General features: G+C 61.7%; 1 protein-coding gene across 5 annotated transcripts in view; it reads left to right on the top strand.

Moving 5' to 3' along the window:
* The first annotated feature begins 350 nt into the window (after positions 1 to 350).
* KCNQ4 (potassium voltage-gated channel subfamily Q member 4) overlaps positions 351 to 26,453 on the top strand; it is a 52,665-nt gene continuing 26,562 nt past the window's right edge. For 2 of the 5 annotated variants that reach the window (XM_035698999.2, XM_025419748.3), the window contains exon 1: positions 1,365 to 1,678. In XM_035698999.2, the coding sequence (XP_035554892.1) occupies positions 1,365 to 1,678 (314 nt within the window). Of the gene's footprint in view, positions 460 to 1,364; positions 1,679 to 11,569; positions 11,669 to 26,453 lie in introns of those variants that run through there. The other 3 variants (XM_035699002.2, XM_035699000.2, XM_035699003.2) reach the window with 3 other exon arrangements.

Here is a 26,453-nt window from a genome sequence, read left to right as displayed (position 1 = left end):
CGCGCGGGCCGGCGGGCCGAAGGGAACGAGAGGGCTGCCCCCTACTGCTGGCGAGAGGAGGTCAGGCGCCCAGAACTTTCCAGCTGCAGAGCCAGTGCGTGGGAAAGCGTCTCCCGTTCTGCGGTGGGATCGGGCGGGGGCCCCTGGGGAGACGGCTGTGCAGCCCGCCGCGCGGGTTCGGAGCTCACCTCCGCGCACCACGTGCCCCGACCCCGACCCCGACCCCACCCCGACCCCGGAGGCGGGGGAGCCGGTCCCCCTGGGCTGGCGGGGAGCAGGCCGCTGGTTCCGGGGACGCCCTTCTTCGGGGTGGGGTGGCCACCCTGGGGGCTCCGCCCCCAGCGTGGAGGGGGGAAGCTCGGACGTGGGGGTGCGTGGGAGGAAGAGCGCTCACGCCCGGGGGCCACCGTGCGACACGCCGTGACACGGCTGGGCGGCGCCTGGCCACAGGCCTTCCAGGTAGGAGCGGCTCACCGAGCCACACGCGGCGCCCGCACAGGTACACGCGCGCCCGGCGCACTCTGGACACCGCCCGACGGGGCACACCTCGTGCCTCCCACCGCCACCACCGCCTAGCGGGGCCTGGACGGCGCACACGCACCTTCACACCTACGCACACGGCGCCCACGCCACACACCTGCACGCACCGCCATCCCGTCGCCGCGCACCCACGGCCGCACACTCGGGGCGCGCGCCTCGGCGGCCGCTCACACCTGAGCCCCACGGCCCCGAGGCCCGGCCGCGGCCGCGGCTCCCCACCCCGCGCCGCGCGTCCCGCCCCCGCCCGCCGCCCGCCGCCCCCGCAGCCGCGCACGCCCCTGCACGCGGCCAGCCCCCGGGGGCCGCCGCCGCCACGCGGTCGGGTCCCGGCACCGACTGGGCGGCCCGCGCGCCCGGGGGACCAGCCCCGCCGCCGGCCCCGCGCGCCCCCCTCCGCCTCGCCGCGCCCGCCCGCTCCCTCCCGATTTGGGAAGGCGGCCGCGGGGCGGGCGGGGGCGGCGGGGGAGGGGCGGGGCGGGGGAGGATGACATGTGAGCGGCGCGCCTGAGGCAGGTGGAAAGGCGAGCGGCATGGAGCGCGTAATAAGAGAGTTGGAGTCGGAAAGAGCCGCCCCAGTCGCCGGGGAAGCGGGCGGTCAGCGCGGGCTCCGGCGGCCCCCAGGCTCCGCGCGCCCGCCCCCGGCCCCCGCGCCGCCCCGCCGCGGCCCCTAGCCCCCGCCGCCCGCGCCCGCCCCGGGCCGCCCCCGCCGGGCCCGGGTCCGAGCCATGCGCCGCTGAGCGCCCCGCGCGCCCCCGCCCCCGCCCCCGCCCCGGACCGCAGCCGCGCCCCGGGCCCCCCCGCCCCACCCCCGCCCGGCGCCGCCCATGGCCGAGGCCCCCCCGCGCCGCCTCGGCCTGGCCCCCCCGCCCGGGGACGCCCCCCGCGCCGAGCTGGTGGCGCTCACGGCCGTGCAGAGCGAGCGGGGCGAGGCGGGCGGGGGCGGCTCCCCGCGCCGCCTGGGCCTCCTGGGCAGCCCCCTGCCGCCGGGCGCGCCCCTCCCTGGGCCGGGCTCGGGCTCGGGCTCCGCCTGCGGCCAGCGCTCCTCGGCCGCGCACAAGCGCTACCGCCGCCTGCAGAACTGGGTGTACAACGTGCTGGAGCGACCCCGCGGCTGGGCCTTCGTCTACCACGTCTTCATGTGAGTTTGCGACCCCGCGGCCCTGGCCGCGCCCCCGGGGCCCGCCCCGGCTCCGCCCCCGGCCCCCCATGCCCACGGCCGGCCGACCCTCCTCCCTCCCGGCACCCCCAGCCCCGGGCCTGAGCCCGGTTTCCGATCCCCCAGCCTGACCTTAACCCCGGTGCCCGGGGCCTGACCCCTGCTTGACCTCGCCTCTGACCTCCCCACCTCGGCTGTTTGCACCCCACCCTCCGCCCCAGCTCCTCTGTGGCAGGTGCCCCCCCACCGCATCCAGCCTCTTGGTACCCCCTCCCCTCTGCAGTCCGGAGCCACCACAGTGGGGTCCCCTTTTCTCTTCCCTGCCTCCGTCTCCTGCGCCTCACACACAAAGGGGACCCATTGGCCCCCCCCCCCCGCACACTTTCTGTTGCGGTCTCCCCAACTTTGTCGGGGCAGCGGGCTCCCACCTGGGCTCCCCCGGGAGCTCTACAGGGTCGGCCCCCATCCGGGTCCGGGGTGGGCCCCCCACCGTGGCGGTCCCGGGGTCGCGGTGAGCCGCCTGAGCCCCGACACCCGTGTGTGCTGTAGGACTGTCTTCACCCAGCCACCCCTGCACCCGCCACCCGCGGGGCCGCCCTGCCGCCCGGAGGCTGGGCCGCTGGCTGCTGCGCCAGGCCTGGCTCCGGGCACCCTGGGGAAAAAGAAAGAGGAGAGGAGTTGGTTTGGAAACACTGACGCCGCCGGCCCCCTCCTCCCCCTCGCCCCGCTCCTACAACTTTCAAAAACACTGACCCCTCTTGGATGTAAAGAGTGAATTTTGGCAGCCTAGAGCCTGGTCTTGGGGGACGGCCTGGCCCGGCCGGGAACATGAGAGGCCCCGCGGATATCAGTTGAAGGGCTGGGCCTGGCGCTGGGACGCCCAGAGGTGCCCGAGAAAGACCTCCGGTCCCTGGAAAATGGACCGACCTTAATCCCTTTCTCGCCGCCCTCGGGGCCCTGTGGTCCAGGGGTCTCCTGGGTGGACCCCTTGCCCGTCCACCTGTCAGTTTTTCTGCCTTGCCCGGCTGTCCTTCTGCCAGGGTTTCCACCTGTGTGCGAGTCGGCCTGTCTGTTGGTCTCTCCACCTAACTGTCCAGCAGTCCTTCTGCTTGTCTGTCTCCGTCCCTCTGTGGGACAGGCATCCCTCATGTGTGCCTGTCTGTCGGGCTGTCCATCTGCCTGTCCGTCGGACCGTCTCACTCTTCTGCTTGTCTGTGTCTGCCTGTCTTTGCTGTGTCTTCCTGCCTGCCTCTGCCCCATCCTAACTGGGCCCACAGAATTCCAGAGGCAAAGGGGAGGAAAATGCTGGCCAAAGAGCGGCCCTCCGGGCCCCCCGGGGCCACAGGGGAGGCGGAGGAAGGGAACTCTCTCAGCCCGTATGCTCCGGGTGGCAGCCTTGACTTTGTGCAGAGACTCCAGCCGGGCTAGGTCGGGGCAGAGTTGAGTTTGTCAGGACATGGGGTCAGACTCAGCGTCGGGGTCAGCTGTTAGGAGAGGCCCAAGCCCCTGTGCCCATCGGGAGGGTCCGGGATGCGTACTTGTGGCTGCAGAGAGGACTGTCGGAGTGATGACAGCACAAGGGACGGCGGGGTCAGGTGAGAGCAGCAGAGGACTGCTAATTAAGTGGCCGCGTTGCCCACATGCAGCCTGGGGTGCCCAAGGAGGCTGAGACCCTCCAGAGAGCGGCTGTGTCGTCCGTGGGCTCCTCTCGGGAGATGACTGTCCCCTGGAAGCCAGTAGGCCTCTGAGGCAGGGGTCTTTCGTCCTGAGGCCTGGCCTGTCAGGCCCCGTGGGAGTCATTGGAGGTGAAGGACCCGCCTCATGAGGCCTGGACAGCCACTGTCTTCACCTCCTCTGGAAGGGCCTCTCCTTCCTCTCCAGGAGCTAAATCTGCTGGCACCTTTGCCCCACATCCTGCCCTTTCCGGATGCCAGGAATGCCCTGGCCGGGGGCATGCTCGCTCTGTCCACTTGTCCCCGGGAGCCCAGGAATGAGGCGTCTCCGGAGCTCTTGGGGAGGAAATGTGGTGCAAAACGTCCAGACGGTTGGGGACCTCAGGGACTTGATGGTCTATGTTAGAGATCAAACTGAGTGAGGGGTCGGGAGCCCCACGCCTCGGGTGCTGTGTGATCTTGGCTTGATCTCCCGGCCTCTCTGAACTTTTAGGTGTCTATGCCGTCAGAGTGGGCGGAAACCCCAACCCTGTGGGCCTCCCTCTTGGATGAGGTAATAGGTGGGAAAGAGTTTGGTTTGCTGCAAGGGCCTGTCCGAGTGTGAAAGATGGGGGTTATTCCCGGGGCTGGCGGAGGGGGCCAGACGGGAGGCCTCTGCTGTTCTCAAGGCGCTCCAAATGTGGGGTTTCTCAGTCACTCACTGTAGGGTCTTGGCTGCTCTTGCCAGGAAGTGCTTCCTGCTGTTGGACTTCTGGCCGTCGGGCTGCACTTTTGGCCAGATCCTTTCTGGCTCCACGAGGGCGCGCAGAGGCGGTTCAAGTGCAGGGGTCCCCCATGCGCACCGTCAGCTAACACCCCCTTCCCAAAGTCTCGGACCCTCGCAGGAGGGGCCCAGTGAAAAAACCTGGGAAAGAAGGGCTCTGGAAGGAGGGAACTGGGGAGAGCTGACCGCCCTCACACCTGCCACTGAGGGCCCCACAGAACCTGCCCCTTTTCTGGCACCGAGGTGTGGGACACAGCCTGGCACGCGACCCCGGTTCCGTCCCCCCTCCTCCCGCCCAGCACAGCTGTGGCCTCTGGAAAGTGGGAGCCACTGACTCCTGATTTCTCCTTACCGAGGTCCAGAATGAGGGACGGCAGGCCCCTCCCCCAGTTCTCTAGGCCCCTGGCCCTGTCGTCACCAAACCCCAATCCCTCCCCGGCGTCCCAGTCTTTGATTAAGCCCGCACCCCTTTACAGGCCCTGCTCTCTGAATTGTGAGAAACACCACACCGCTGGCCATCCCGCTTTCAGGGTCGTGGGGGGTGAGGGTGCTCACCTCCTCACTGCACCCTCTCAAAGGCCACCCCTGCCTCCCTTTTGAAGTCAGAGGGCTGCAAGGGGCCCATACAGGGCGAGGCCCCATCACCCCCCATTTCCCTGCGCCGCTGGGAGACTGTGGCTGCTCCCAGCCCCCAGCTGCCCAGCACTTTCTCTATGTGAAGGTTTACACTCTGTAAACATCCTCCTCAGCCTTGTCCCTGGGGTCAGAAGCTGTGGGAATGGGGAGGGGAGGAGGTGGCGGCAGTCCTGGGGCCCTCAGACTCCTAAGCCTGGAGTGTCCCGAGCTCCCACCCTGAGCATCTGAGAAAGATCACTGCCTGGGTTGGAAATAAGCCCAGCCAAGGGGGCCCAGAGCCCTCAGGCGACCCCGCTAGATGGGTCCTCACATCTTGACAGCCCATTTTGCTTATAAGAAAACTGAGGCTTTGGGGACCGAAGTCACACAGTGAATCAGAAGCAGATGCGGAAGCAGACCCCAAGACTCCTGACTCCCTATCTAGGGCCACCCCCCCCCGCACCCCCCCCCCCCCGCCCCTGCTCCCAGCGGCCTGGGTGGCCTCTTGCAGTCTGGATGGAAATTTCTGATGGCCCGCGGAGCATCAGTTGTGCCCCGGCACCGTGCTCCGTAAACCACCTCGAGAGGCAGGTGCTCTTATCCTCCTCACTTGCTAGATGGGTAGACTGAGGCTCAGGAGAGGTGTTGGAGGGGCCTCCTCAGGGCGAGGTCTGACTCAGCGCTGTCTCTCTCCTGCGTCTTGGCTTCAGCCAGCACCCCAGGAGCGGCGCTCCCGTGCCATTGGTTTCTCTGTCCCCCGGCACCTGGCACCCAGCACCCAGCACCCGGCACCCAGGGATGAGCGTGTGTGAGATTGGCCGGAAGCTGCCCAGCCTCACCCGAGGCGGTCACGCTTCTGCCGTACGCGGCTTTGCACACCCACACGTCCCCGCTGCACGCTTGGCTGTCTGTCTCGTGCACCCGCTCGCTACAACTTTGACGCACACGGCCTCGGGTGTCACAGGCGCGCCTGCAGCAGGCATCCAGCGGCAGCAAAGCTAATGCAGAGCCGCCCCCAGCTCTTGCTTTTCTCTGACGTCACAGACACACACCTGGGCCTGCAGCTTCCCCCTGCCTGAACCCCCAGGACGGAAGGGAGTTGACCCCATTCCCTGAGTTTCTTGCCTTCACCCGTCCACACCAGCAGGCTGCCCCAAGGTCTACGTTGACCTGTGCGTCCACCTGGGTGGGCAGCCCCAGGGCCGCGTGGGAGCGGGGTGGCTGGCCTCCAGAATTTGCCTGGCCTTTGCTTACCCTGTGGGGTGCTGCTGGGTACACTGAGGCACGGAAGGAGGCAGATGATACCTGTCCGGGGTCACACCTGGCAGATGGGTGGTGCAGCAGTGCGGGGAACCCAGGCCTCTGCCTCCCGGATCAGGACTTTGGGTAACACTGTTCTGGCCCCCGCTGATGGTGAAGGCTGATGCCCCGAGAACTTGGCCTTATGATGGCAAAAGTCTTGGGAGTGTGACCCAGATTTTTCGCGCTGCTGTCTTTTTCAGTTCTCATTCGTTTGTTTGGTCTTTGCGAGGAGGGGGTGAATGGAGAGACCGTCCCGCCAGGCGCCCACCCCTTCTAGGCCTCTCCTGGCCCTCCGGCCCCCGTGCGCCCTCCTGCCCGAGTTCTCCTTTGGGGTTACAGCAGCAGGTTAGATCTCCCGTCGCTGCCCCACCCCGACTCCGTGCTCCGGTCATTGCCTCCGTGGAGGAAGCCCACCCGGTGTCTGACGATAGTCCCATTGCTGCGGGAGCCCAGGTTCTCCGAACCTTGGGGCCAGAAGTGTTTCAAGAAGTGATTATTCTTGGGCTGATGGCAGCACTTTGAGTGGGTGATTAATTTAAGGTTCTCTGAGCCAGTTGGGGAGCTGAAGCCTCCTGGGGAACCGGAGAAAGGAAGGCTCCACGGAGGGGCCGAGGCCCTGCCCCTGCCCCAGAGGAGGCCGCACAGGGAGCTTGCGCAGACCTGGAGCAGCTCAGCGCCCTTCTTCCCCGGCTCAGCACCCTTCCTCCCCAGCTCAGCGCCCTTCCTCCCTGGACCCATACCGTGGGGGTCTTTGCACAGGGCTGGCCCTCCTGTGGGCTGGGGAGTCCCAGCAGGGAGTGCAGGGGGCAGCCCCCCTCCAACGTCCCAAGAGTGGGAGCTGTGGGCCTGGGGCACAGCAAGCCAGGGGGGACTTGCCGTCTCTCCAGAGGTTGCCCCACAGAGGGTTAAGAGCAGAGAGTGACAGATTTGGGTTCACTTCTGGTTGTGGAGTTATGTGTCCTTGAGCAAGTTACTTAACCTCTCTGTGCTTCCATGTTGTCATCTGAAAGCTGGCACAGTCGCGCCGAGTGGGGGCAAGCACCGGCTCTGGGTGCTGGCACCCGGTCCTCGTGTCACCGTCGCTTGCGCTGTTCTCCTCTATGGGGGGTCCGACCTGACAGACCCGACAGTGCCCCCAGTGTGACTGCCTGGGGGCGGGGCAGGAGCTCTCCGCAGGGTCCTTCCTTGGGGGTCCCTCACCTGAGCCCCGTGGCCCTTACCACTGGCAGGCACTGCTGATCCTCAGTTCACAGTTGAGGAAGGTGAGGGGATGCCACCCACTTGTGCAGGGTCACCCAGCTAGTGAATGGTGGCCCCAGGACCCCAGCCCAGGTCCCTTGGTCACTCTGTACTGGGCCTGGGGGGGCACAGGGAGACAGATCAGTCCTGCGCCCCGCCTGGGACTCGGCCCCAGTAGGAGGCCACTGAGCCTGCCCGGCCGTGGGCCTCTCCTGCCTCCTCTCCCAGACCCTGGCAGAGAGGTCTGTGGGTGGGTGTGAATGTGTCCAGGGTGCTCCCCTGGGAGAGGAGGGCGACACCCCGCTCTGCTGAGCCTGTCATCCTGGGGAATGGGGAGAGGGAATCCCAAAGGACATTCAGAGCTCTCAGCGCTTGCTGGGAAGGTCCCGACCTGTCCCCCAGGCCCCGAGCCTCACTCTGCCCCTCTGTTAAATGGGGCTAAAGAGGTTAGTGGGCCCTTCAAGGCTGCTGGGCACAGGGCTACTCTGGAGTTTTGCAGGGCGGGGGATGGGGGAGTCTCCAGCACCTTCTCCCTGGGCCCCTCCGAGGACGGGGAGCACTCAGAAGGGCACCCAGGAGGCCCCCTGCCCCCCCCCTCAGCTGGGGCTCTGAGGGGCTGGGGAGATGGGGGCTGCTCAGACCTCTGGGCCCCCCAGAAAGTGCCCCCAGGGTTCCGGGCTTTCCGGGCAAGTCTGTCCTCAGGGCAGGATCTGTGTGCCCTGCGGGTGGGCACCTGGGGGGGGAGGTGAGGGAGGAACGGGAGGGGCAGCCCCAGGCTGCAGACTAATTGGGCTGGGAATCCGTGGGCAGCGGGCAGCGCCTCAGGGAGGGAGGCCGGGAGAGCAGGGAACTCAGCGATTCCTCTCTTCTTGCTTCCTTCCCGGAGATTGGGGAGCGGTGGGGGGTGCGGGTCTCTGGCCTAGGGGCCCTCCCCAGTCCGCAGGGAAATCTGGGGGTGGGGTGCACGTTCTCCTGAGACTCCTCACACATCAGGGCCAAGCAGGTGGGCGAGGGGGAAAGCCTGCTGGAGATCAATGGAGCATCGTTCCCCCTGCAGCACAAGGGATGGGGGTCAGACAGCAGGAAGGACTGCCCAGTAAGCAGGAGGTAGAGTGCAATCCCCTGGGGTACTCTTCCCAAAACTTGGGGACCACGTCGAGCTGGGCTGGGCAGGGTTTACTCTGCTAATGACCCCTGTCAAGCAGGGGGCACCCCTGGTTCACAGTGTGAGGATAGGGAGTAGATGGGACCTGTTCCCTTTGAGGGAGCTCTGGGGAGTGGGGAAGAGGGGTCAGACCAGGCACCCTTTGGCTTTGGAGGTTTTTTGGAGGTGGGGGGTGGTCACAGGCTGCCTCTCTGCCACCCTTCCTTCCCTGCCACTCCTCCCTGGGAGCCTCAGGCCTCCCCAGGTCACTGTCTTTGGGTTTATTTTTTGCTGGGCTCGGCTGTCCCTGGGGAGGGGAGGGGGCAGGGAGCAAAGAAGGGGAGAGGAGCGGCTGTGTCAGCACAATCTCGGGCGCCTCTGCTCCTGCCCTCCTTGGCCCGTCTGCCACCCTCTTCCAGAGGGACCAGTCGCTGGGCATAACAGGGCCCCGGCACCCCCATGGGATTTCCTCCCCTGGGGCCAAAATAGGCCGTAATGCCCTCACCCTTTCTCCATCCGTCCTGCCGCAGAGCATCAGAGCCCGACTGGCCTCGGAGCTCAAGCAGAACTGGGGCTTCTTGGCACGCATGGAGAAACTGAGGCAGGACAAAGGACCTGGCTTCCCCAGGGACACAGCACACGCGGGGCCCCTCAGCAGATGATGGGGGCTGCGCTGGGCCGCCAGGACCCAGGAATGCCTCCCTTGGCGTCCCAGCCCTGAGTTCACTCCCTTGTCTGATTTTCCAAGTTCTGGGCATCGCTGGCAGTCTGTCTGGTGGGAGAGACGGAGAGGGGGACAAGGTGTGCCCCGTGGCCGGCAGAGGGAGGCAGGTGCAGCCTGGGGGGACCGGAGGCCAATACGTTGTAGAGGTAGGATTCAAACCCCGAACGCGGGTCCCGGGAACGCTGCCGCGCTGCCCCCGAGGGCCTGAGCCCCTTGGGCCTTCCCTTGAGGGTCCTCAGTCTGCCTCCCTGGCTCTTCTCTCTCTCTCTACCTGTTGAATGTTGGGGTTCCTCGGGGCCCTGTCCTGGGTCCTCCTCACTGTACAGAGCTATTGGGGTGGGGTGGGCTCACGCACTCCTGTGACACGGGGGTCCCCTCCGGGATGACAGCCTGCCCCTCTGTGGTCTCATCCCCAGCTTCCTAGGGAGCTGCCCGTGGACACCTGGCCTCCTCATCCCGGGGGGGTGGGGCTCGAGGTCAGCCTCTCCCTCCCACCCAGGCTCCCCCAGCCCCCCTGACAGTGACTCCCCTATGCTCCTGCCCAAGCCAGGAACCCCGTCCCTCAAGCATCCTTTGTCCTTCACCTAAGAAGCAACTTGGTAGTGTCCCCCAGATGTGCTGTCTACCGCTCTCTCTGCTTTTCCTCGGCCCTAAACTCCCTCCCTCGTCCTTCTAGCAAACTCCTATCCATCCCTCCTTCTCAGCTGGAGCACCCCGTCTTCTTGCAATCACTCCTCGCCCACCCTCACCCCAGGCTCAATGGGGGGCCCCTGTGCTTCTGCCTTGGGTTGTGAGGTCTGGGAGGTGGGGCTTGAGCACAGTGCCTGGCATGTGGTCGGTAATTTGGAAGCGTTTGCTGAGGCAGGGAATGAGGGGGGCGTTGAGGCCGGTTACAGGGATGCAAAGGGTTTTGCCAACTAGCAAGAAACTGGAGGAGGGACCCCAGGTGCTCAGTGTGCAGGCACCAAGCTGGAAGCTCTTGTGATCTGGATCCTGAGCGCGCTCCACTTGGAGGCAACAGTGAGAGCCCAGGCTTTGGGGTGGAACTTTCTTCCTCCGTCTGCCCTGTCCTGGATCAGCAAGCTGTGAAGCTGGGCTTTGCCCTGCGGACAAGGGGGAGCCTAGGCAGTGACAGGACGGGGAGGCACCCCTGCTGGGAGCCGGCGCTTGCCTGATTTCTTCCCAGGAGCTAGTAGTACTTTGCAAACAGTACTATTGTTCCCATTTTGCAGATAGGAAAGTGGGGCTCAGAGAGGGCAAATAGCGTGCACCGGCATACACAGCTTGTCCGTGCTGGAGGCGGGATTTGAACCCGTGTCTGTGTGACTCCCAAGCTCGGAGTGGTTCTCAGATACGTCAGCAGACCCATGCGGTTCTCGGTGGCCTAAGGCAAAATCGAGGGAAATGACAATGTGGTGACTTTTTCATAAAGCTAAATTTATTCCATTTAAAGGACTTTTAGTCTGAGATTATGTCCTTTCTTTTATGAAATGACGGGGCTGGGAATTTTTTTTCAAATGTCCTTACTTGGCAAAATAAAAAGTTGACAACCAGTCCCCAAGTATTTTTTGGGAATTTTACCGGTGCGTGAAATCCTTGCGTCCGGGCGCCTTCCTGCCTCCTCCCTCCTGAGCTGGAGCGGCCACAGGAGTCCGGTGGGGGTGGAAGCATTGGGGGGATGGAGGCGCGCTCAGTCTCACTGTCTGTTCCTCCTGGGCCTGGCGGGAGAGCAGCGAGCACCAGCCCAGGGCTCTAGCCAAGACTGGCCTGGCGGTGCCGGGGACGGGGTCAGCCGGAGTCAGGCCTCACCCCTCAGTGAAAGGAGCACTGGAGCAGGAGCCAGCAGGTCCCTCTCTGGTCTGAGCCCTGAAGAGGGGATGCTGCACAGCAAGGGGCTGGTGTGCAGGCCACGTAAGAGCCCCTGGACCTGACGGCGCATCCTCCTGTCCAGGGCCCTGGGCCGGGCCTGGCGACACGGTGACCACAGTGCACTAAGTGGGAGCCAGGCTTCGAGACTTTGTCGTACATGGATAACGTCTAGTCTAATCCGTACCAGGGACTGTGCCACATGTTCTCCATATGCTACTTCATTTAATCCTTCCAAGAGCCCTAGGAGGGGGCTGCTCTTATTACCCCGTCACATCGGAGAGGACGCTGATGCGGAAAAGCTAAGCATGTGACTTTGTCACACAGCTCACAGGTGCCGAGTGCCCAGGTGGGCAGCAGTTGAGGGCTGAGCGTGCAAGGACTCTGGTGGGAGCAGGTCTTCGGGGCTGTGGGCAGTGTGCGTGTAGTGGGGAGGGAGGCGCCGAGGGGACACTCATGGGGGATGTGGGGTGGGAAGGCCACCTTCCTGCTGGGTGGCCTCCAGCAGTCAACATCCCTCTCTGCCTCAGTCTCCCTCTCCCACCAGGGCTCTTGATAATAAGAGGGAGCGCTGACCTGGCGCCGGACACTGCTCTGAGAACTCACTGTGGCTCCTCTCGATCTTTCCTCTCAGCAGCCTGATGAGGTGGGTGCTGTTGTTATGCCCATTTCCCAGCCAGGGATGCTGAGGCACAGACAGGTGGAGAGACTTGCCCGGAGTCCAGGCAGGAGCCCAGTTCCGGGGGCTGTGTCCTTACCCACCATATTGTGCCCAGCTGGCCCTCACGGGTCTGCAGCCCGTACGGGGACCAGTGGGGCCTTAAAGTTGGGGGTCTCATCCGCCACCCCAGTTCTGTGCTGGGCACTCGTGCTCTCATTTGGTCCCTTGGGGCCAGCCACTGTCCCAGGTGTTGGGGGCAGAGCAGTGCAGCAGACCCTCCCTGGGCCCCTGGGGACATGGGCCAGGAGCTGGCAATGGTCTGGGCCGCACAGAGTCCCAAACCTGGCCCCACAGCGCACAGGGCTAGGAAGGCTTCCCAGAGGAGAAGATTTAAGTTGAGGCCTGTGACATGAGCAGGAGTAGGAGTCACCTGAGCAAAGAGGAGCGTGGAACAGCATTCTGGACAGGCGGACTAGCATGAGCAAAGGCCACAGGTGAAGCTGAACCCAGGAGGCCAGGGCGGCGGGAGTCTGGCAGGGACAGGAGGCATGCAGAGAGGAGGCCGGGGCATGAGCCAATGGTGCCAGGCTGAGGAGCAGTGATTTCTTGGAGGAAACAGTTCGAGAAGGACCTGAAGACAGGAATGTCCTGGGCAGATTGGTATTTTAGAAACACTTTTCTGGACCTCACAGGGAGGATGGTAAGGGGGGGAAGCCACAGGATGCTGTCCACTTGGTCTCCTGTCCCCTCGGCCTTCCCCGCATGGCCCGGCCCCCTGAGCAGCTCCTCTGGAGCTGCCCACCAGCCCTGCCCAGGCCTGGCGGACCTGGCCTGAAGCCCTGGGACTTTGCCTGTAGGGAAAGCAGAGCGGCTTATGCAAAGGGTGGCCTAGGGGAGGGTGTGTGTGTGGCTGAGCCCAAGGGGCCCTTGGAAGAAGAGGGGGTGGGTGCAGGCCCTGAGGCTGTCTGCAGGGGGTCTGGGGATGAGGGCTTAGGCTCTGTGGCCGTCCCCAGAGCAATGGTCTTGGAACAGGCTCGTGAGAGCACCCAGGGGTTTGGCTCACTGTGCATGTCCTGGAGAACAGGGCAGAGCCCAGGTGGCTCGGCCCGCCTCCGTGTCCCCTGTCCCCTCCCTGTCTTGCAGCTCAACAGAGTGTGGAAATTGCTGGTCTCACCCTCTCCCTTCATTCTACTGATGGGGCTCAGAACAGGGCATGGACTAAACTTAGGTCAGTGGTGGAGCCCAGATTGGAGCCCAGCCTAGCTCAAGAGTTTCAGTTGTCCCCAAGCCCAATAAATAACTGAAAAACTGAGCTCAGGTCCTCTCTGGGTGGCCTTGGGCAGGCCCCATCACAACGTTCCCTGAGCCTTGGCCACGGGATCCAAAGTACCACCTTGTCCTGGGAAGGATGGTCCATTGTGGGGCTTCATTAGTGTTTGCTCACTGCAGCCCCCTGAGCTCTCGGAAACAACCCTGGAGGTAGATATCGTTATGCTATTTTACGCTGAGGCTCAGAAAGAAGTGACTTGCCCAAGGTCATTCAGCTGGGAGGTGGCCATCATGGGCCTGGAGCCCAGATGTCTAGGCACCTGAGACCCCTGATGGGCACAGCCTCTGCTCTCAGTGAATACCACTCAGTGACTCAGGCAAGACCCACCAGTCAGTTAGGCAGAGTGTGTTTGTGTGTGCATATGTGTGTGTGTGTGTGTGTGTGTGTGTATTAGGCAGGGGCTGCAGGCTGGAACCGTGTGCCTCCATGCTTGAGCAGACTGCAGCTGCTGCCCCCTGCGGAAGGGGACCCACTTGCCCTCCTGCACTGAGGGTTTTTTCTGGGGAGGGGCGCTGGCCGCAGCGTGACCGTGACCGCCTGCCCCGCCCATGCTGGGGTCTGGCCATCTAATGCCCTGCGCATGACAGGCATGGGACGGGCACTGGGCTGGGGAGAGGGATTTGCACTCTCTTAATCCAGGGGCCGCAGCCTTCCTCGGTGTTGGCCAGGGCCGTGGGAGAGGTTTGTCTCTGCCCACCCCCCCCACCCCTGCCCAGTGGCCCCAGCTCAGATCCCTGGCACCTACCCAGCTCCTCTGCTTGGGGCCTTCCTCGGCCATACTCATGCTCCTCACTCTCCCACCATTTGAACAGGGTTGAGACTTGCGGGAGCAAATGCTGGGGCACTTGGGGCTAATGGGGACTCCGTGTTGTGCAGCATTTGGGGCTGAAAGGGCGGGGCAATATCAGGGGGGTTTAGGGCCCACGTTGGGCAAAGTTGGGGGGGACCTGATGGAGGTGCAGAGCTGGAGTGTTTCGGGCTAATCCTGGGCCACCCCTTTCTGGAGAAATTTGGCTACAAGTCAGGGAGGCAAATGTGTGGGCTATGCCCCCCCTCTCTGGGCAGTAAACACAGCCGTAGCCCAGGAGACGGTCCCAAACATCCAGGCCCCCCACGGTTATTTATACCAGGACTCCCTCTCTCCTTCTCAGGCCTGGTCTGGCCTTTCAGTCCACTCCTGAGCTGGGCAACCTGAGTTGAGGGTCAGACCCCTGTCAAGGGAGGGGGCCTCAGCAGCAGGCCTGCTCAAACCGCACCAGGGACTGGGCCCTCATCCCCTCCCAACAGCTTATCCATTGAAGGCACTGGGTCTCGCAGATCAGAAATGTGCTCTTGGAGGCCAAGGCCTGGGCGGGAGTCAGGAGCCTTGGATTTGCTCTAAACTGCTATGCTAACCCCATAGCCTTAGCTACGTGTTCAGTAGGAGGGAAGGGGCTAGATCGGTGCTTTGCAAACTGTTTTCAGCAGTAGATCTAGTTCTTAGATGAAACATGACACAGGAGCACAATATGTAAAACATATCAAAGCAGCATCGCTCTGGGTGGATTCAGGGGTAGGGGCCCCGAAGAATCCTGCCCACTCAGCCTGTATGGCTCTGCATACCACCAACTCAGAGCCTGTACACAGCCCTGCTTATTCTAGAACACATTCCAGGTAAGCCTGCAGTTCCTGGCCCCCGGATCCCTGTGCCTGCTTCCAGGGCTCGTACAGGCCTCTTGGCTGGTTCATCATCTGGGGAGCCAAAGTATAGGAGCACTTCTAGGACCAAGGGCAGCTGGTTGCCACTAGTGTAGATGGAGCCTGGAAGAGCAGACGAGGGCAGCCCCAGGAGTGTACCCCAGACCCCTCCTGGCCAGGGCTGAGCCCAGTGTGGGAAGATAAGGGGGCACGCCATGGGCTGGGGATGGGAGGGTAGCAACCTCTCCCTTCCAGATTCCAGCTCAGAGCTCCAAGGAGTCCAAGATTTTAAAATCAGACCTGGCCTTCCAGACTGTTAGGAAGGTATATGTGTCAGGAAGAGTAGAACACATTTTCTCTAACAGCTTTTTAGTTTGAGTTAAACTTTTAAATATTTAGACTAATAGTCTGTGGGTCCCCATTTGTACTCTTTCCCAAGCCCTGCCCGTGTTTGGGGTGGGCTTGCGTTTGCCCTCACCCCACCTACCCATCTCTGCAGCCACCCGGAGACACCCTCACCCAAGGCTCTCAGGCTTCGCAGGAAAGCTGGAAAGTCCTGACTTGGATGCTAAGGCCCCGGTGACCTGGGCCCCCCTGTTCCTTTCCAGATACTTGTTTGAACGTCTAATCGGCCAGCCTGGGGGATGTGGGGGAGTCACAACTAGCCTTGCCCTTGGTGGATGGATCCTAATGAGGGGGTGGGGGTGGGGATGGAGGCGTGGACTGAGGCAGGAGCAGCCTCAGCACGAGGGAGTCGGGGGTTGGGAGTCCCAGACGGGGCCAGGGATCCCGGGGGGCTGTGGGAGCACCGCTTCCCGAAGCAGATCAGGGGTGCTTGGGGAGGAAGGGGTACATCCGAAGGAGGGGAGAGAGCACCAAAGTCACCAAGGTAGGAATGCACCGGGTATGGAGCGGTGGGGTGCAGCTGTTGCTAGCGTGTTTACAGCCTCAAGCTCTGGGCTGAGGAGCTTGGATTTTAGATGGTACACGGTAAGGGGTCATCAAAGGACTGGAAATGGGGACGGAGCACTCAGCCACAGGTACATGGACCAGGGTTGGGGTGGGGACGGAGCTAGAATCCTGGCAGTCAGTGAAGAGGTGGCTGGAGGGAGGGGGAAGGGGGTCAGTCCCCGGATGGACAGGAGTGGGAAGTGGGAAGCCAGGAAGAAGGAGCCGATCTCCATCTGCGCTCGGGCATCTCTTCCTCCGTCTTCTCCTCCTGCTTTCTGTCTCCCCGCCCCCATTCTATGGCCCCGTGTCTCCACACTGGGGAGAGGGGTGCCTCACCGCAAACCCACCTCCCTAAGGAAGACCACCTCACGGCGGTGGCGAGTGAGAGGCCACAGCTGTATAAGAGCTGACCTGCCCGTTCATTCACTTGTGCGCTCAACAAATATTGATGCCCTGCAGTGCATGAAGCCCTGTTCCAGGTGTGGGAGGGAGTGGAGAACAGGATCAAGTCTCTGCCTTCATGGAGCTTACATTGGGGGGGGGGGACTGGGGGATCAGAAACTGTAGCTCCCCCTGGTGTCCCCCCTCTGGCTCACTGGTCCATGCTCCTGCATGCCTGGGAGAGGGGACTTCCCATTACCCACTCATTTGTCCCAGCTGCCCTAGTATCTGCACCGGGGTCTGAGAACACTGACGAGGAGGGCCCAGTACCCAGGGCCCTGACCCCAGGGACCATTCATCTCTGTAAGAGGAGTCCAGACCTGAGGGGCAGGTCTGGCCTCAGGCGGTGGTTCTTTGCACTCGCAAATGGCTTGGAGCCCCTCATGAGGGCCTTCCTGGCCTCAGTTTATCTGTTAGGTGGGGCTTTGGGGAGGCCCCGAAGGAATGAGGGGAGGAAAAGCCCAGGGGATTCCAGCATTCCCCACTGGTGGACAGGGCGGTGAGAGGATGCCAAGGACTCAATATCATTATCAACACCGGAGAATCGTCGCTGTCTGCAGTGTTCGCTGTGGGCCCGCCTCCCGCCACTTTCATTTATTCCTCACAACCAGCTCTGCCTTCCCTCCCCATGTTGCAGACGAGGAAACTGAGTCTCAGGAAGGTGAAACGACTTGCTTGAGGCCACAGGCACACCTAGCTGACTCTGGGAGCCCTCAAGGCCGGTGCGCTGAGGGTGCTGCCTGGCACCTGCCCTCCTGGGCACTCAGCCTCGAGCAGTAACCCAGCCCCGGTGCCCCCCTCCGCCAGCGCCCTCGGGGACCGGCACGGCGCGGAGCCCGGGCACCGGGTCCTGCGACACTGGGCCGGGGCAGCACGCGGGGGGCTGCAGGGGCCCCGGCACCTCGGTGCCCTGGGGCGCTCGGTGCCCGCAGCCCAGCTGGGTGGGGGGCGAGCCCGGGGCAGTCGGGGTGTCGCGCCCCCCTCTCCGCCCCCGGCCTCGGGGACGCGGCGGCACCTTCACACTTTCCGCTTGGCCCGCTGCTCGCCTTTCAGGCCGCCGCGTTTTCAATTGTTAATTTGGAAACGGAAAAAGAAGCCGGCGGGGCGGGGGAGGCCGCAAGGAGGTAACCGGAGCCGCAGCGCCGCCCCCGCCCCTCCTGCGCGCGGTGCCGGGTGTCGGCGAGGCCCCGCCCCCGGCGCCCCGCCCCCGCCCACCAGGCCCCGCCCCTTCCAGTAAGCCCCGCCCCGCGCCGAGGGGGCGGGGCCGGCCCTGCGGACCCCCGAGCGCCGAGCGGTGCGCCGGCCGCAGAGGAAGGGGCCCCGGCAGGGGGGGCGCGTAGGGCGCCGTGCGGAGGGAGGGGTCCCCTGGCGTCCTCCTCCCGGGAGCCCTCCCAGCCCGGGAGCCCCTCCCCTCCCAGGAGCCCCTCCCCTCCCGGGAGCCCCACCCCTCTCAGGAGCCCTCCCCTCCCGGGAGCCCCTCCCCCCGGGAGCCCTTCCCCCCCCCGGGAGCCCCTCCCCTCCCGGGAACCCTCCCCTCCGGGAGCCCCACCCCTCTCAGGAGCCCTCCCCTCCCGGGAACCCTCCCCTCTGGGAGCCCCTCCCCTCCCGGGAGCCCCGCCTCTCCCGGGAGCCCCTCCCCTCTTGGCAGCCCCTCCCTCTCCCGAGGCGTCCCGCCTGGAGTCAGCCTTCTCCGTGTCCCGAAGTGAACCCAAGCCTTTCTGCAACCCCTCAGCGCGAGGTTCACCTGGGCCAGACCCCTGCCTCCAGCCTGCTGCACCAGGGATCCCTGGCCCCATTAGACAGACGAAGAAACTGAGTCCCAGAGAGGGACAGCTCACTTGCTCAAGGTCCCCCAGACAAGGCTGAATTCTTGAGCCTGGCAGAGGTCAGGGTCAGAGCTGAATTCAAGCCTTTGGCTCTGATGCTTGTACGGTTCTGTCTTCCTCCGCTAGAGGAGGGGGGGGCGTCAGGGCCACAGGTGCAGGCTGTCCCCTTCCCTGACCTCCAGCGCCCTTTCTGTGGCTAATGAGCTATTGGCAGCTTCCCTTTGGTCTACCCTGACTCCTCCTTGCTGTTATTATTCACTGATAGAGGAGTTTGGGAGGTAGACTTTCCATGCAAATGAGCACCATGCAAATGAAATGTAAAAGACCCTCTCCTCAGACTAGAAGCTCCTCAGGACTGGCGGCTTGGAGAGCTGCTGGGGCGGCCCTTCCCATTGGGGAAGCTGAAATCACCAGGCCCAGATGGATGAGCGAAAAATAGGGCCCTCAGAGACCCTTCCTCGGGAGTCAAGCCAGACCCAGAGACAGCGTCCCCCCTCCTCAGCTGAGTGGTGGAAGAATCAAAATAGAGAGCCCATAGACCTAGGTTCCTAGCTCTGTCCACACCCCTGTGCCCCCCTTCTGCAGCCCCCAACCCTGACAAACCGCTCCTGGCTCTTAAAGGACTCTGAATCCGCCGGAACCAGGGCTGGGCAGCCTCTCCCATTAAAGGCAGAACTGAGGATGTCTGCAGATGTGCTTCTGGCTTGCAGCCTAAGACCCACCTACCCACCCTTCCACTTTGGCTGTGGGACAGGCCCGGAGAAGTTGTGCTCCTGGCCTAAGGTCATACAGTAAACCTTTCCTGGCTGTCAGGGGCCCCCTGGAGTCTGTCTTGCTGGATTCAGTCTGGCTGGACATGGATTTGAGGTTCCCATGGGCAGTGAGGCTCCCAGGGCAGCTGTAACCGACTGCCCCAGGTGTGGCCTGTGAGTTTGCATACTGTGTTGCTTACTGGTAGCAAAGGCATTGGAACACCCCTCCCCGCCATGCACCCTGCACCTCCCACTGGGTGGGATTCTCAGTGGCTGAGTCTGCAGCACCTGGGGACTGCGCTCCCCAGGGTGCCCCGCCCTCACCAAATCTCCTGTTCCACCCTGTCAGCTCTTGGTACCCTCTCTGCTCCCTGGAGTGCTGACAACCAAGTGTGGGGGACTAAGCTCTTTCCCCCGGTTTGGATTCTTCCCTCCTTCCCCCTCCCCCCTTTGCAAAGGTTCTGCTGATTCAGAGGACAGAAGGCTCCTTGGAGGTGACCCTGACCCCTGCCAGGCTCAAGTAGCTGGAAGCCTGAGCAGTCCTTGACCCCAGTGCCACCCTGTCACATGCAGCAGGAAGGGCAGGGGCCAGGCCCCAGCCTGATGCTTAGATGATGGAATTTTTGAGGTGGGGGTGAGAGGCAGGTGCCTGACTCCTCCTATAGGAAGAGGACAAATCAAAATAATCTTACCTCAGGAATCAGGATATCTGGGTGCCAGACCCAGTTGTGCCTCTGATCAGGGGTATGATCACAGGTAGATCATGCCCCTCTCTAGGACTCAGTGTCCCCTGTATAAATAGAGGATTGATCTACTCTAAGGGATCTTTCTGTGCTAAGCTAGAGTCAGTATCTGCTCATCTCCTGCCATGTTGGTCCCCCTAGTACAAGTCACCCGCATCTTATGCTTGGATCATACAGCTGTGGGGCAAATGTCATTACCCCCTCCCCGTCCCCCTCTGCACCACCACCGTGGGTTCTCTACTCAACAGCCTGTGCTGTTGCAAATGCAAGTCAGATCGTGTACTCCTGCTCAGGAGTCCCCATCCCACTTGGAGTAAAAGCCAAAATCCTCACAAGAGCCAGTAGGTGATCTGCTTCCTGCCTCCACTGCCTCGCTGCCCACCACTCTCCCCTTTCCTCACTCCGCTCTGGGGGCACACCTTTCCTGATGGTCTGGAACATACCAGGCACCGTCTGGCTCAGGTTTTTGCCCTTGCTTTTTCCCTCTGTTCAGAATCCCGTTTTTCCCAGATACCCACTTGGCTCACTCACTCATTTCCTTGAGATCTCTGCTGAAAAGTCACCTTCTTGATGCTGCTTTCCCCAATCCCCCTCTATAAAATAGTCCCCAACTCCCATACCAATGTTCCTTCTCTCTTCTCCCCACTTAATGTTTTCCCATCATCATCATCATCATCATCTCACATTAAAACATTTTTTAAAATATTTTATTTATTCATGATAGACATAGAGAGAGAGAGAGAGAGGCAGAGACACAGGCAGAGGGAGAAGCAGGCTCCATGTCGGGAGCCTGACACGGAACTCGATCCCGGGACTCCAGGATCACGCCCTGGGCCAAAGGCAGGTGCTGAACCGCTGAGCCACCCAGGGATCCCCCTTTTTTTAAATATAGGTAAGCTCTACACCCAACGTGGGGCTCTAACTTACCATCTGGAGATCAAGAGTCACCTGCTCCACCCACTAAGCCAGCCAGGCTCCCCCAGTAACTTTGCGACCAATGTGGGACGCAAATCACATTTGGAACCTTGACTCGCTTATTACCCATGTCCCCCACGAGAGCACACACCCCACAAGTCAGTGAGTGAGGAAGTGAGTGCCGTGGTGCTGGCCTGGGAGTTGCTACCTGGCCAGATTCGCTCTCACACCACCTGCTGCAGGGAGGGTTGAGATGCGAGTGAACCACGAGCAGCCAGCAGGGTGGCAGTGGCACCTGTGGGGGGGGAGGGGGGCGGTGGAGGGGAGAGTGGTAGAGGGAGCATGATGCCTGGGGTCCAGCACCTAGGTTGTGCCCTCTCTCAGGAAGCTTTCATCCAGCACCCATTCTGATTTGGGCACAGGGCATTCCAGGTGAAAAGGACAAGACCTCAACCAGCTCTGGGTTCGGGGGAGGAGGCCCTTCATCCAGCGGTTTTTCTCCAGTTGTACTAAATGCCATGATGTTGGGGTGGGCAGAGAGATGGGGGTGGGGACTTAAGGGAGCCCGAGGTGGGCTCCCACCTCACCCAGCCTCCCTGGAGGAGGGGCAGACATGACATGAGCAAAGATAGGGAGGGAAAAGCCGCTCGCTTTTGTGGGAGAAGAACAGAGCTGTGACCGTGGAGTAGCCGGCGTGGGGTTGGGCTCTGCGGTGGGGAGTGAGATGGTGGGGTGGGAAGGGCCTTCCTTGCAATTGTGCTTAGGAGCTTGGGCCTGAGCCTGTAAGTCGGTGGATTTCACACTTTTTAAAAAAGCAGCAAAGCTCTGCGTTCCAGTGAAGTCTCCTGCCAAGCCCAGAATGTAAAACTGAGTCACCCGAATCCACATGGAGCTGCTCAGGTGGAGCAGGGCGGGTTGGGGGGGGGGGGAGGTTCCCATTGGCTCTTTGGTTTAAGCTTTCAGAATCCAGGCTGCCTGTGTTCCACCCCTTACTTGTCTTTCATTCCACTGGCCTCCTGCTGGGGATCCCACGCTGTTTATTTGAGGCGTCGGTGCTGCCCAGCCAGCCCTAAACAGATGGAGGGCCCCTGCTCCCTCCTGGTGCCCACCCAAGGTGGGCACATGCTGCTCAGCCCCCCTTACCTGGCGCACCAGGTAGTCCGGCTGGCACGGCAGAGGTGAAGCAGCGAGATGGAGTAGGAGGGTTTGGAGCTGGGCCAGGTGGGAGACGACCAGGCTGTGACTCATTAAACACCTGGCCCAGGAGACACTGCCTTCCACACCCTAGTGGCACCGAGACCATTCACACCAGCTCAAGACAACCTGGCATGTGAGGGCGGGGGACACCTACTGCCAGGAAAGGGAAGAGTTGTGTGGCATCGTGGAGGGAGGCACTGGGGCTTCACTGAATGGAGAAGGGGAGATACTAGATTCGGGAACAAGTGGCCTCAGGTCCATTTTTCTATGCACTCCTGCCAACTTTCCTCTCTGGTTCTCAGTTCCGTTCCTGGGAAAGACCACCTGACTGGCTGGGCCGCACCTACGGGTGGCGTTGGGGGGAAGCTTTCCTGGTCAGTCTCCAGTTCTGGATGAATCAGTGGTGGCCAGGAGAGCGGCATGGAGCCACGTTGGTGCCACGCGGGGTTGGCCCTTGGGGGGCTGTGGTGGCTGTCTGAGCCGTCCCTGGGGACCCCGTGGCCTTGTACATCCTGTGCGTGGCGAGGGGCCTGGCTGGGAGGCCGCCGCTGGCACAGAAATCCAGCCTGAGCTTAGGGCTGCCTGTTTCTAGTGGGTCCATCCAGAGGGGCCAACTTTTTATAATTTTTCAGGCCGAAGGGAACGCCTTTTTCTAATTGGTCCTCCAAGAGGGGGCATTTTTGTCATATTTTGTACTATGTGCTGGCGGCTGCTGTCCCTCCAGGGACATCCTCAGAGAATCTGGAACTGAGCTGAGAGCTCAGGCCTCTCCCCTCCACCCTGCTCTGGAGAGCAGCAAGGCTGAAGGGACTTTAGTCTTCAGAGCGTGGCCCACCTTCACGTAGTAGATGGGGAAACTGAGGCTCCATGGAGCCCTCATCCCTCACCCTGAGCCCCCAGCATAGGCCTCTGGCCCAGGGAAGCAGCGGCCGCAGCGGCAGCCCTAGTGTGGGGCCCTGGGTCACGTGCTTTTGCTCCCTTTGCCATATTTAGAATCGCTGGATCAGGGGAAACTTCTCGTCCCAGCCCCTGAGAATTCTTGGAAAGAGCCTCACTCTGAGGCCTGGCCGGCTGCCCCTCCCCTCGATCCCCCTGCAAGAGAAAGTAGGAGGCTGCTCTCCCCCAGAGGAGCCTGGGGCCCTCTGGGCCACACTGCACCCCCCTCCCCGTCGGGGGGAGCCCCTCAGGTCTAGCTTAGGTCCCTCCTTCGGTAGCAACCCTAGTTTGTGGTTTAAGAAGCCCTTTTGTGCTGGAAGGTGGCGGGGTTATGGCCTCTGTCCGCCAAGAACCTTGGCTGAATGGGGACAGACTGGCGCTGGCCGTCCCCAGGGGGAAGGTGGAACCTTGCCTTCGGGGTCCTGGTCTGGGTGGGATCACATACTCCCAAGGCCAGTTGTAGAAAGGGAGCCCGCTGGTGGCCACGCAGGCGGCAGCTGTCTGGGAGGAGGGCCACTGGGGACAAGGAAGGAGGCCCAGGAGGAAGGAAGGGGCATGGCCCGGTTCTGCATTTACTTTGGCCTGGTTGGGGGCGGGGGTATCCCTTCATCCCACATGGCTGCTTTCCTCCCTCAGGATCATCAAGCCTTAAAAATAAACCCAAAAAAGTCCCAAGCCAAAGCAAATCAGAAATGCATGTGTGGAGCACCTGTGGTGTTCTGCATCTTTTCTCCCATGCTTAGGGTAGGGGATAAAGGTCCTGTGTTCCCCAGGGACCCCTCCCCAGGGCCCGGTCAGCTGTTCAAACCTCCCCCACCTCTGTTCCCCGCCTCCTCCAGGAAGGAGCCCTGACTCCTCCGTCACTGAAGGTCACAGAGGAAGTCGGAGCCCCCAGGGAGCGCTCTGGCTTCCCGGTCCCCAAACCTCCGGTCCCACCTAGCCCCTCCCCCGGGCCTCCCCACTAGCTGGCAGGGTCCTTTCTGCCCAGCAGCAGCCCTGCCCTGCTCTGGATCCCCGCCTCCCTGCTGCCCTGGGGACTTCATTCCATTGATCACTCCCTCTCTCTCCCTCATCTTCGACTTGTCCCTCTCTCCTCTGGCTTCTTCCACTCTGGCTCTTGCATCTTAAAAAAAAAAAAAAAAAAACCAAGCCCAGGTCCCTGGGCTCCCCATCCCTCTTTCTCAAGCCTCCACCTTCCTCATCCTACTGGCCTGGCGCTGCTCCTGCCCGCTCTCTCCGCTCCTCTGCCCAAGGTGCCCAGTGACCAACTCGTCACCAAACCCAGTGGACATTTTTCAGGCCTTATCTTGTTTGACCTCTTGGCAGCATTTGACACTATGGTTCGCTCCCCCCTTGAAACCCTCTTGCTTGGCATCCCTGCCACCTCTTTCTCCTGGCTTCCCTCTTGTCTTGCTGGCAGCTCCTTTGGCATCTGGCAGGGGGAGTGTGTCTCCTGTCTCTGCCCAGGGGTCCCTCTGGGTCCTCCTCGAAATGTGCCACACGCCCTCTGAACTGTCTGGCCCCTACCATGGTCTCTACCCGCTCCCCTGTGTGCCCCAAATCCACATTTCCAGCTCAGGTCTCTGCTTTCATGACCTTGAGTGTGTGCCTGTGGGCAGTGACCCCAGGGGAGCTCATCGCCCCCACCTGCTCCTCCCGTGGGGTCTCCCGGCTCTGCCCACTCATCCTTCATCCACCTGGTGCCCACACCAGAAACGGGAGAGTCCTTCTCCCTCCTTGTCCCCATTTCCAAATAATCACCAAATCTTGCTCCCAGAAACCTCCATCCTGCACATATCTTTGCTGCTGGCACCCTCATCTCTCATCTGAATTATTGTGGAACTTTCTGCATTTTCCCGATCACTCTCACCCCTCCAGTCCACATTCCCCACGACCCGTGAGTGTGGTCGTGAAACACATATCACACCATGGCATTCCTTTCTCGAAACTCTCCAATGGATCCCCATGGCCTTGAGGGTTCAGGGAATCTGGAACTGAGCTCATGACAGACCCTCTCCCTGCAGACCCTCTGCCGGAGAGTCTAGTCCCCCACCTCATGTTGCAGGTAGGGAAATTGAGGTAGTAAGTATTGCTTGGTGGTCCAGGTGGACTTGGGTTTAGGTCCTGGCCTTATGACTTTGGACAATCTAGTATACTTTTCTTTTTTCCTTTTCCTTTTTAATTTTTTTTTATTTGTTTATGATAGTCACAGAGAGAGAGAGAGAGAGAGAGAGAGAGGCAGAGACACAGGCAGAGGGAGAAGCAGGCTCCATGCACCGGGAGCCCGATGTGGGATTCGATCCCGGGTCTCCAGGATCACACCCTGGGCCAAAGGCAGGCGCCAAACCGCTGCGCCACCCTCCTTTTCCTTTTTAAAAAGATTTTATTTATTTATTTATGACAGACACACAGAGAGAGGCAAAGACACAGGCAAAGGGAGAAGCAGGCTCCATGCAGGGAGCCCGACGTGGGACTCGATCCCAGGACCCCGGGATCAAGACCTGAGCCGAAGGCAGATGCTCAACCACTGAGCCACCCTGGTGCCCCTATTTTTTCCTTTTTAAATAATGGCTTTGGGATCCCTGGGTGGTGCAGCGGTTTGGCTCCTGCCTTTGGCCCAGGGCGCGATCCAGGAGACCCTGGATCGAATCCCATGTCGGGCTCCCCGGTGCATGGAGCCTGCTTCTCCCTCTGCCTGTGTCTCTGCCTCTCTCTCTCTCTGTGTGACTATCATAAATAAATGAAAATAAAAAAAACACAAAATAATGGCTTTATTGAGCTGTAGTTCGCATACCAGAAAATCCCACCTTACAATTCAGTGTTTTTTAGTACAGTCGCAGAGCCGTGCAGCCATCCTAGCAGGCCTTTCTGAGCTGTGTTTTCTCATTGATAAGCCTTGGGTGATTATGGTACTGCTCTTGCAGGGTGGTGGTGAGAAGTAATTAAAAATAAGCATGTAGAGGGCTTGGCACAGTGTCTGGCCAATAGGAAGTCCGCAGCCAGCAGGAGCGGTTCGGGGGTCACACAGCAAACTGGGGTGAAGTTGATGTTGGCACGAGGCCCACGTCCCCAGTGGGGCTGTCCTCACTCCCCGTGCCCTGTGGCTGTTTCTGCAGCGAATTCAGGGAGGTGGTGGGGGCAGGGTGAGGCGGGGAAGGCAATAATTGCAGTTATTTAAAAAGCTATGAACTGGCTAATAATTGAATCAGCCACAACCACTCCGATCAGCTGAGCCAGTGATTCTCCAAGTGTGGTTCTCGGAGGAGCAGCAGGAGCATCACCAGGGAGCTTTGCAGACGTGCAGATTCTGAGGTCCCACCTCACGCTTACATTCCACAAGTGGGGCCCAGAAGTCCTGGGTCTTAGCGAGTCCTCTGGGCGATCCTGACACCAGCTGTAGTTCGAGAACCACGGATCTAAGCAAACCAGCTAGGGGCCATTGTAGAGAGCCCAAGCCAGCCAGCTCCTGGGTGCCAACTACAATTGCAGAGGCAGAGAATCGAGGCCCGAGAGGGGGCCGGACACAATCCTTAGTCCTTATCTGTTGCATGAATGAAGCCATACGCTGGTTCTGGCAGACACAGCCGCACCCCGGCTTCGGGCTCCTTCTCCCTGTCTCCTCTCTGCCTAAGCTCCAGACGCGGATCTCTGGCCCAAGAGTGGGTGTCTGTGTGAGGACCCCTCGGGAGGACCAAGGTAACCTGAGAGGTCGCACTGATTCACTGTGTGATTTGGAGCAAGTGTGTCCCTCCCTGGGCCCCATTTCTTCATCTGGAAGATAATTGCTCAGGTGCCTGGGACACAAGATGTTCTCTATCAGGGACTCCTGGTGGCTCAGCAGTTGAGCATCTGGCTTCCACTCAGGGCGTGATCCTAGGTCTTGGGATCGAGTCCCACGTCGGGCTCCCTGCATGGAGCTTGCTTCTCCCTCTGCCTGTGTCTCGGCCCCCCTCTCTCTCTCTCTGTGTCTCTCGTGAATAAAGTCTGTAAAAAACAAAAACA

Source organism: Canis lupus, chromosome 15, assembly GCF_003254725.2.
Source record: "Canis lupus dingo isolate Sandy chromosome 15, ASM325472v2, whole genome shotgun sequence".
Taxonomy (NCBI): domain Eukaryota; kingdom Metazoa; phylum Chordata; class Mammalia; order Carnivora; family Canidae; genus Canis; species Canis lupus.
The sequence above is the reverse complement of the archived record's forward strand: the minus strand, read 5'-3'. Positions and strand labels throughout refer to the sequence as shown.